The sequence below is a fragment of the Paramormyrops kingsleyae genome, chromosome 9, assembly GCF_048594095.1.
Source record: "Paramormyrops kingsleyae isolate MSU_618 chromosome 9, PKINGS_0.4, whole genome shotgun sequence".
NCBI classification, from domain to species: domain Eukaryota; kingdom Metazoa; phylum Chordata; class Actinopteri; order Osteoglossiformes; family Mormyridae; genus Paramormyrops; species Paramormyrops kingsleyae.
In genome coordinates, this window is record NC_132805.1 from 31,826,818 (window position 1) to 31,837,456 (window position 10,639).

General features: G+C 41.5%; 2 protein-coding genes across 2 annotated transcripts; one reads left to right on the top strand and one right to left on the bottom strand.

Annotated features, from left to right (window-relative positions):
- Positions 1-492: 492 nt before the first annotated feature.
- On the bottom strand, positions 493-6,343 carry psma2a (proteasome 20S subunit alpha 2a). The gene is made up of 8 exons (XM_023815076.2): positions 6,224-6,343; positions 5,351-5,427; positions 3,699-3,831; positions 3,488-3,610; positions 3,318-3,399; positions 1,273-1,346; positions 1,041-1,098; positions 493-756 (listed from the first exon to the last, which is right to left on the bottom strand). Exons 1-8 carry the CDS (start codon positions 6,262-6,264, stop codon positions 640-642), a joined length of 705 nt encoding a protein of 234 aa, XP_023670844.1. The 5' UTR covers positions 6,265-6,343; the 3' UTR covers positions 493-639.
- A 91-nt stretch (positions 6,344-6,434) lies between these two features.
- On the top strand, positions 6,435-8,753 carry mrpl32 (mitochondrial ribosomal protein L32). The gene is made up of 3 exons (XM_023815090.2): positions 6,435-6,755; positions 7,901-8,079; positions 8,297-8,753. The coding sequence occupies exons 1-3, from the start codon at positions 6,662-6,664 to the stop codon at positions 8,552-8,554; spliced, it is 531 nt and encodes a 176-aa protein (XP_023670858.1). The 5' UTR covers positions 6,435-6,661; the 3' UTR covers positions 8,555-8,753.
- The last annotated feature ends 1,886 nt before the right edge of the window (positions 8,754-10,639 follow it).

A 10,639-nucleotide genomic window follows, 5' to 3' on the forward strand; every position in this document is an offset into this window, starting at 1 on the left:
ATGTTTTTGCTCTCTCCCAATTCCCTGCCAATTGGGAGAGAGCAAAAACGTGGACCGTCTGGTGGTCCCCGAGGACTGGGTTGAGAAACCTTGCTCCAGAGCAACTGGGATTAAAGGCCTTGCTCAGGGGTCCACCAGTGACAGGATTACTTTGCCGGGCACAGAATTTGAGCCAACCACTTTCTGGACATGGGCCCAAATCCATGAATCGCTGACCTACACACCGGCACTGCATTTAAGCACCATTCATGTAACAAAAATACTTTACATTAAAAATCAGCGCAACCACAAGCTATATAATAATTTTTAATGTTAACGTTTAATGTAAGCTATAATATTAAACCATTATAGGGGAAGCATCTCACATTACTGGAATGTCTTAAAATACCTCAACATTAAAATTAAATACAAAAAAAATGATAGAGAATTAACGAACAAATAAACATAATGACCTGGAATACACAATCAACCAGAATGGGACAGAAGAAAAGGTTATGTAATTACCAGAATTTATTGGTAGTTTGTACAACAGAGATAAGAGTACAAATAATAAACATTCTTTTGGAGAAGAAAAAAAAAAAATCTGATTTCAGACAGCAGAACAGAAGTCCACTCTGAGCAGAGTGCATCAGTGTCACTTCAGGCAATGGCAGCTAGGTAGTCCTTCACTTCTGCTGGAGTGAGTCGTTTGAACCCGGCCTCATTGCATATCCCCACTTCGATGTTGTCTTCTGTCATCTGACCCTCAAAACTCTCCTATAACAAAGATAACACTTGCGTTTGACGGAAAAATGTTTTTAAGGTCTAGGTGAATGATTATACATATAAATCAAAGTTTGCCTAAGTGTACCCCAGGAACCTCAGGTCACATTATTTTGCTCCATGTATACCACAGAGTGTAGGTGTTAGCCTTTGCACAATAAGTTCAACTTTATACCTTAACTGCAGGCACACAGACCAAATTGAATAATGTAACTAAATGGCACAAAGTGGCACTGAGCTCCCCAACTCCTCAAACTGCGACGGCAGGTTAAACTCACTTTCAAAGTCAGGATTGCGGTGTGAATTGCATCTTCAAGCTCAAGATCCTCATTGTACCTGTAAACAATAATAAATTTACAGGTTATCATGTCAGATATACAGGATAAACAGCACAACCATGCAAATATCTTTTGCATTTACTGATCCTGAAAAACAAGAACCAACTAGCTACACAGAGAGTGGCAACACCGCCTGCTCATTTTCAACCACTAAAGCGAAATTCCTGATTACCTCTTTTCAAGGAACGTTTTTCCATTGACGTAGTTCTTTCCCATTGCAGTCGCTTTCCAAGCGAAATACGCCCCCTATATAAGAATAGTCACATGACATATACTTAGTAATAAATCAACAGGGTGTGGTAATGGTGTGTGAAACAAGGTGTAAAAACAGAATTATGATACTATGGCTGGGTGATATCTAATAAATAATGCGAAATAAATGATTAAACTCAGGCCTCCCCCTTTCTTCAGCTGAAAGAAAAGTGTGTAAGCATGAAAATGATACACGGATAATCGGCTAAACCACCGCTGTTAAAACTTGCCAACCTGAGGGGAGGGGGGGTGTTGCGCAATTATTTTTTTTAGTGACCGTGAAAAACAATCGATCGCTCAAATTAATTATGATTATATGAATTATGAAAATGTCACTGATTTTCTAGACTAGAGGTTCCCACACTTAAGGTATGCCGTATCTGCGTGTCACCATTGTCACCAATGCTTACATAACCTGATACTGTCACATTCATTAAGGGCAGTTAGGAAATAATAGCAATGCATTTTATTGTATAGGAAACTGTCATGATTACTTGGTTATTAAAAAGCATCCATAACACATTTCCTTCTTGATTACTCGCCAATATGGCAGAAGGAAGCAGGGAAAAAAACATGCAAATTAAGTGAACTGGAGTGTCTAAACTGACAATAAGGGTGACTAAGTGTTAGGGCTGGGTTAAAAAAAAAAAAAAAAGTTTCCTGATTCAAATAGATCTTCCTTTGCACAATCTAATACTGAGTAATAAATTCCCAAGAACGAGTTTTTCCATAGCATCATTCAAGTTGGTGATGACCTTTGTGTAAAAACTGTTCAAGAGTCTTGTGGTGTGTTTTTATTGTCCTGAAGGCAAAAGTTGGAAGAGATTGTGGGCAGGGTGGGATGAGTCCTTTATGACATTTGTTGTTTTGCCGTGGCAACGGGATGTGAAAATATTTTCCAAGGTAGGTATGCGTGTGTTGGTTATTTTCTCTGCAGTTCTGATTACTCTCTGCAGGGCATTTTTTCAGCTGCAGAGCTCCTGCTGTACCACACCAAGATACCATAGGTCAGGACGCTCTCGATGGAGCAGTGATGGAAAGACACCAGCAGATGTTGTGGCAGGCTGACTTTCCTGAGAACTCTCAGGAAGTACAGTCTTTGCTGCGCCCTCCTGATCAAGCAATTTGTGTTGTTTGTCCACGTGAGGTCGTCCAATATGTATGTGCCCAGGAACCTGAATGTTGACACCCTCTCCACAACTTCCCCATATATCATCAGAGGCTGGTGATCCACCATTTTCCTTACTTGTTATAATGAACTGAAGTGGTTTAGAAATCATAGAGGTAATTTTATTAAAATAATTTGGAAAATGCATCGATTTTAAATATTGGTGTCAGTTCCTTTTCAACATCCAGTCATCGTCTATGTCAACTAATTGTGCCAGCCCTACATCACATTGCGAATCTGTTCTAACACGATTGATATATCAGCACCCAAGTCCAATACAACACAGAATCACATTTGCATTTGCTTGATTTTTCTGATTGAATATGTGTATTTTAGTACATGATTTTAGTAAATGCAGCTTTTTCAGGAATGCATTAGTCACACTGAGCAGAACTGGCTCAATTATTAATATAATCGATAATGACAGCTCTAAGAAGTTTTGACTTGTAGGCTGAACTAAAAGCCAAATCATAAATCTGTTTTTACCTTTCTTTGTGTGTAGCCTAACCCTACTTTACTTACAAAGGCTCTATAATCTCTGACTAGTCACTGTCAGATATCGACACCAGATTACTTGTCTGATATTATTGGTTACTGGTAATATCATCATATCACCCAGCACTACATACCATTTCAAAACGACCTCTAAGAGCATAATACAGGACAATTATCAGAAACCAAAGGAAATGAGGTAATGAGATAATTATCATGCATCCTGGCCACTGAAGGCTGTTACTGACAAGCTTTGATAGAACGACTATGAATATGAATACGAATCTATGAGCATGTTTACTTACAGAAGGGTCTGACTGGAAAAGGTACGGACGATCTTCATCCCAACCAGCGATCAGCAATGAAACCCCAAAGGGACGCACGCCCCTACCGACAAACAGTAACAATATTAACTTCAGTCATTTTCTGGCATTCTTGGTCACCTGGTAACAGCTTGGATGGACCGTAAACGAACCCAGACTGCGTGTACTCCTGCATGACGGATGCAACCCTCTGGACGAGCTGTGCCGTGGGAATGGGCTCCTGGTAGACCAGGAAGTACTGCTGAGCCAACTTGCGGGCCCGTCGCACCAGCACTCTGAAAAAGAGAGGACGAGAGCATTAATGCAAGACGATGGTGATGCAGTGAGGTGCAGTGACATTACAGTGGCGAGTGGAGCCGGTACCTGTAATCGGGACCCATTCCACTGTAGACCATGCCTATGTGCTTCGTTATGGGCTCCACCTTGTGCACGCTCTGCTCATCATACAGGACTGACTTCTGCTTCTTTTCCGTTGCCAGGACGACGCCATTCGAAGCTGAGTTACAAGTCCACATAAGTCAAGTGGGCTTCATCATCATACCATATATAGACGCAAACATATTGTGTGACAAGAACACTTCCCAAGGACCACAACATGACAGGCTGATGGCAAGATGCAATAAAGGGAAGAATTCATGATTATTTACAAGTGTAAAAACACAACACAAGGGGGCAGGTTTAAGAGCCTGAGTGTGTATTAATGATGAGGCAAGAGTACAAAGAAATAACTTCAACAGTTTTTAAAAAGACCAATACATCATATGGAAATTCAGAAAAAAATATTTCTAAATGCATGGCTACTGTACTGAGATTAAAAGAAACCTCACAAAGGCAAAATACCCACGGATCAAGTCTTACATTTTTTTCCTCAAACCTTAAATTGTGATTTAAAAAAATCAGTCTCAGTTAGGGTTGTCAAATCATAAGATTTTCACTACACGATTATCGTGGCCAAAAGATTTCACGATAATAAAATAATTGGGATATCCAGAAATTTAGATCAGGGGTGGACCGGTAGGCGGGGCAGACAGGGCAACTGCCCCCCCCCCCAGCAACGTCGAGGGGCCCCCTGACTGTAAATCTCACAGGTTGGCAAAACATTAATGAGGATCAAGGCGATGATGTCATGGTCCATCTTCACCCCAGGGCCCAGTGTATTATTGTTCCACCACTGCTTTAGATAACAGGCGTACCAGCGCATTTAAGCCCAGCAGAATCTCTTTTTCAGTACTATATGGACATTTACTTATGCTCACAATTTGATAAGCAGATTAGCAGTACTCCTGAAAAATTGATGAGAGATATATTGTGATGCCCAAAAGTTGACAATCTGTATAAATTCAGCATAATCCTATGTTTAATAAACGTGTCTACCACACTACCCACGTCTTTTTTTACCTTATATACAATATATCCTCTTTCAACAGAGGCACTGAGCTGTCACTTGCTTCACCTCCACTTCAGTACTTATCACTTCCAAGATATTCCAAAACAGTAGCATGTACCATGCTCAGCTAATCAAATTTAATAACAATAAGGATACCCCACATTTATACAGATTAGTAACTTTTGGGCAGCACAATGCACCTCATCAATATTTCAATTGGATATGATTGAAAGAATGAGAATGAGCGACAGAAATGAGCTTCCTTCACAGGCTGTCTTGGCTGAGCCTTAGTTAAAGAGCTCAGGGTAAAGCTGCCGCTTCCCCGCATGCAAAGGAGACAGTTGATGTGGATCAGGTATCTATCTAGGAAGCCTCCTGGACACCTCCCTGGGGAGGTGCTGTGTCCCACGGGGAGGAAAGCCCAGGACAGACCCAGGACACGCTGGAGAGAGTACATCTCTCAGTTGGCCTGGGAACGCGTTGGGATTCCCCCAGAGAAGCTGGAGGAGGTGGCTGGTGAGAGGGAGGTCTGGGCATCCCTGCTTAGACTGCTGCCCCTGCGACCTGATCCCAGGTCCCTAAGCGGCAGATGATGGATGGATGGATGGATGGATGGATGGAGTTTTACCTTTAATTCCAACAGATGGGGCGCCAGCAGCTACAGCTGCCAGGGCATATTCGATTTGGACTAGTTTGCCAGATGGGCTGTGGAAGAAAGCACCAGGATGAAAAGCTGTCTTTCCTCAACCAGAGTATCTAACATAAATTGGCAACTAACCAAGCATCCAATAAACGTTTTAAACCTAATTCTGCCAAGTAACGAGCTACAGGCAGCAGAACAGGAACAAAGGGGTTATGCGTCCCCCCACCCCCCAATATTTAATTTGGTTTCATTCACCCCCTCTCAAAAAAATTGGACCTTTTTATTTAAATTATAAAGCTTTGCCCCCCCCCAAAAAACTCTGACTTCGGCCCTCGCTAGAGCTTAGAACACACGTACAAGTTATTTTATAATTAATATTTAAATGTAACTTAGACAAATGATAAACAATAAAAAAACGACACGCCTTAATGTTCAGGTCATTAGTTATGTAATTAATTATTATAATTTCCGAAAAATTCAATGTAGAAAAAATGTAATTGAGGTTAACAACAATCTGTGTGATCGGCTATGGACCACATCAGTTACGCTCGAATGTACAGCGTAACAGAAACTACGACCATAAAACATAATAAGTCCGGCATTATACGCATATGTTCAGATATTTCACAGTAATATTAAAGCTGCGAGGTTTTGAGAGGCGGCTAGTTAGCCTGCATATAACACAACAACAGGCTAAACAGGCCGGCGCTGACGGTGCAGCTCTCCGCTTCTCTTCGCTTTACTGCCCTGATATGATGCCTCCTCAACTAAAACAAAAACAAAACGTAACATCTGCCCAACTACTACCAGTAACCGCTATCACATCTATATATTACGCGAACAAAAAATTACAGCTACCTGAAAGTGGTCAGGGAGAAACTGTAGCCTCTTTCTGCCATTTTTCCTTGCCGGTGAAACACAAGCACCCCGGACCAATCATTTCCATTGGCTGAGAGCTGCTAGCTCGCAGTGCATTCTGGGAAACCGTGTACCTCCTGGTCCACAGTACCCATCAATGCACGGTACCTAAAAGTACGTTTTCAGATTACACTTGGAAAATAAATATCTAGCAAGTGAACGACTTCACATCAATATTTAACCGTGACACTAAAGATGAAGTTCTGTCGGGAACAATAACTTGTGGACCACTTACGTTCCTCCGTAACTACAATTCCCAGTATTACTTCAGGAGTTTCACCCATGAGCCATTTCGCTCACCGTCGCAGTTCGCTGACATTGGTGACCGTGATCTCTGCTTACCATTTATATCGTATCTAGCTGAATTGTACTGTAAATATGAAAATATCAAGTTTTATTGGTTTCCTGCGACGTTCACTGATGCACCTGGAATATAGAATTGCGCAGGCTGCAAGCCTTGATAGGCAATTCGGTGAGTTTGTATCTGTTTTGCTTGTTTGAGTCCAGAAAAGCATGCATTCACGTGTTTTGCATAGAGCAAATCTACAGCTGTGTACTTCTATATCTACACTTACATATTTTATATAAACGATGGCAGTAATTAAAGTCTTTTTCTGGTTACTTATCATCCCCATTTGAAGTTGATCATCGCATGTACCGGTAAGAATACGGCTACATTTTAAATTTGACCATCAGTTTAAGTGGTCATTAATGTACAGTTACATTTGTTAACAACACACGACCCTAATTTAAATTTAGAGGTGAAACTGGTTGATATCATGGTTGTGGTAGAAGTACTCTTCACGGGGTCCTTTGCAAAACTCTTGGTGTGATCTACTTCATCGCTCGCCACATAGGTAGCATTGCTCTTGAAATATTTGATCATTTTAAAGTTAAAATTAGAATAAAACATTATTGACTTTGGAAAGCAGCCTGGGTGCAGTTTATTAGAATTTCACAGAATACCGTTTTGAGCACGTGGATGTCGAAAATTTAAGTAAAAAATAGTATCTTGGGAGGGGAGAATCCTGTTTGCGTTAATCTGAGCTAATAATACGAAGCAATTAAATTCATTCTATAATAATACAGGGACAACTGCATAATTACTGTCAGTACAATCAACATGTAACAATGGAACGATAGGAAATACATCAGTTAAGTGGTAGGTTAAATGGTTATAATACACACATGCGATAAACAAGGGCAAAGGTGGTGAGAAATGAGCAAATCAAGTGCTGGATTTGCTATTTGGTAACCAATCCAGTCAAAGAACCCCGTGTAAGGGGGTGTTGGAAAAAGTATATAACGGTGCACTTTTTCTTTGCTCGGTGTGTAAGCACCCCGGGTATGTAGAGCACACTGTCATGCTAATTTGCACCATCTCACTAATAAAGAAGATTTTAGCTTACCAATTTTCAGTCATAGACTATTATTTTTCTGTTTTGGAAATAAGGTATAGTAGGGTCGTTTGGAAATATTTTTTTTCTTCCACATTTGCATGAGGACACAATAAATCCCACAGCTTGCTAAAAGAATCTTTGCCATGTGTGATGATATAGGGTTCATTATGAATAATGGCATTGAAGTTGTGTGCCTTGTCTCTGTCTTCCCTCGAAGCTCCAGCTTTGGCTGTGCAGGGACCCAGTCTTCTGAAACCGTCCCAGTCTGAGAGTGATGAGTGCGGCCAGAGCACTTTGCTGGACAGCATACTGTGGATGGCGGCCCCCAAGAAAAGACGCACTATAGAGGTCAACCGCTGCCGAAGGCGAAACGAACACAAACTTATTCCCGTTAAGGTACTGGAGCTAATCCGATGCAATGTCTAGTAAAATTGTGATATATTCTACGTTTGTTGTCTTTTTGCATCATAAACATGGGTGACTAAATTCTTCAGCAGTTAATTCCTTATATAAATTGAGCATACGTCCGCTATTTAAGTAATTACATCGTGCTTATAGAACCGATGGACCTGGTGTCCAGCCAGATAAGGCTGATATTGACGTTTCTTTCCAGAACAACATCGTTCCCTGTCCAGAGTGTGGACACCTGAAGCAAAAGCACATTCTGTGTGGATTCTGCTACGAGAGAGTCCATCGGGAAACGGCTCTGATCCGAGGACAAATCCAGGCCATGGAGGGGGGGCCGCTGAAGAACCCAGCGGTGGAGACCGTCGTTCTGTACGAAAGTGAGAATCCTGGAGAAGCCGATGGGGCAAAGCGCATTGTTGAGACGAAAAGGAAGCGGCCATCCTGGTTTAACCTGATGTCATGATCTGCTTGTGTTTTGGACCTTATGGTTCAGCTCTATATTGACTTTTGATAAATAAAATAATGCTTTATCTAAGCCGTCGTGAAAGGTTAGAGGAAATCTGCACCAATGTTATATTTCCCATGAAAATAAATGCAATATTTGTCAACAATGGGCAAGAAACTGGTGTCCAAATAAAAATCCCTGTTTTTTCCAAGGCAAATCTGAGGTGATCATTAGTTGTAATATGATCAGTGTCATTTTTAACAACACAAACATCTGCTTTTTAGAAAGTGTCACGATGCTTAAATTGCTGAAATGGACGTAATATTATAACAACATAATGCACAGAAGCAGTAAAAGAGAAAAAGAAAAATATCCATTCATCCATCATCCGCTGCTCTTCCGGGTCCAGGTTGCAGGGCCAGCAGTGTGAACAGAGATGCCAAGACCTCCCTCTCCCCAGCCCCCTCCTCCAGCTCCTGCATTCCTAGGCCAGCCTAGAGATTTAATTTCTCCAGCATGTCCTGGCTCTTCCCCCTCCCCCGGTTGGACGTGCCTGAGGCACCTCCCCAGAGAGACATCATGGGCAGATGCTCGAACCACCTCATCTGGCTCCTTTCAATGTGGAAGAGCAGCAGCTCCCCCTCCTGATTGTGTGAGCAACTCACACTATGGCAAAGCACAGACACCCTGTAAGGAAGCTCATTTCTGCTAAATGTATAGGCAGCCTCGTTTCAGGTTCTAGGTAAGCGGACAAACAAACTGCGATTCAGAAGACCCTTATGATGGAAGAGGACCATGTAACCACCCAGATTAGGGAGACCGGGGCCCTGCCTTAGAACTAGGCCTGGGGGGGGGTCTAAAAAAGTAAATCTCGGAAGTAGCAACTTCTACTGGCAAAGGACACACATTGATTTGTATAAGTGCATTCTTTTACAAAATATTTATAAACTACTAAGTGATGTCAGACTATAATATACAGTAAATAAAAGCGATAATGTCCTGGGGTGAATTTCCCGAAGCCTCCGTAACGCTACGTCATTTGACATAGACTTACGAACGACGTAGCGTTCATATAAAAGGATGCTTCGGGAAATATACCCCAGAACAATACAATACTGTAGTACGGAGAAAATCCGGTAATTGAAGCAATAACCTACAGGCAAAAGCCACCGTAATACTGTTTTTGGACCTCTCCTTGGAACATACCATTTGCTTACGAGGCTTTTTTTGACTCCTTATTCGAATTTTCCTGTCCACCTTAAATGCTGCGCAGCTGAATGCAATGACGCGATTGCGCCTGTAGGGGGGATCATTTACCTTCAGAACTTAATTTGGCTCTATATTCATATTAATTTAACACGCTTCTGCCGACTTGTTATGGGAGGTATTTTCTGCAAAAAACAAAAATGAAAATGATAAAGTGAAAATACAATCTCCGCTTCGCCTTTTAGTTTTCAAAGTCTATGCGCAAAACCCTGCCAAAATTAAAAATAAACTGAGGTAGCACCATTTGCATTATAATTTTCCACTCATGCATGAGTCGTTTGTGAAAAAAATAAAAATAAAATTAAAAAGCTTATTTGTCTTTTCATTTTCTAACTTGACTTTTCATTTTCTGCTTTTTCATTTTCAAGTTCACAACATGCAAATATATGTTAATTGGAGCGGGCAGTGGGCGGGGCCATGGATCACAGCTGCGTTTTCTTGGTGCGTTTACGGATTCCGTTGCCATTCTGTTCCTTGCGCACGGTCGCCCATGTCACCCGAAGTAATGGCAAAGTCACACGCGGATGGTGAAGAGGAGGCTACCTTTGCTGCTAGATGAAATTAGTCAAGTTGAAATGTATCCCTGAATATTCAAATTTGTAACAACTGTTTTGATTCTGTCCCAGTCCACCACCTGAAAACCCTGTCCCACTGGTTTTCAATTAATAGCCACGCCCTACCAGGTGTGATTGAGCTCCTAATCAGTCAGACTATTTTCAGGTGCCTTATATGTCTGTTTGGTGTAAGATCTTCTCAGTTTCTGAGAGTTTGAGCTTTTAGACTCATATCTTCTTCTGGTCCCTGATTCTGTTCCCCATTCTGATTCTTGTTTGCACC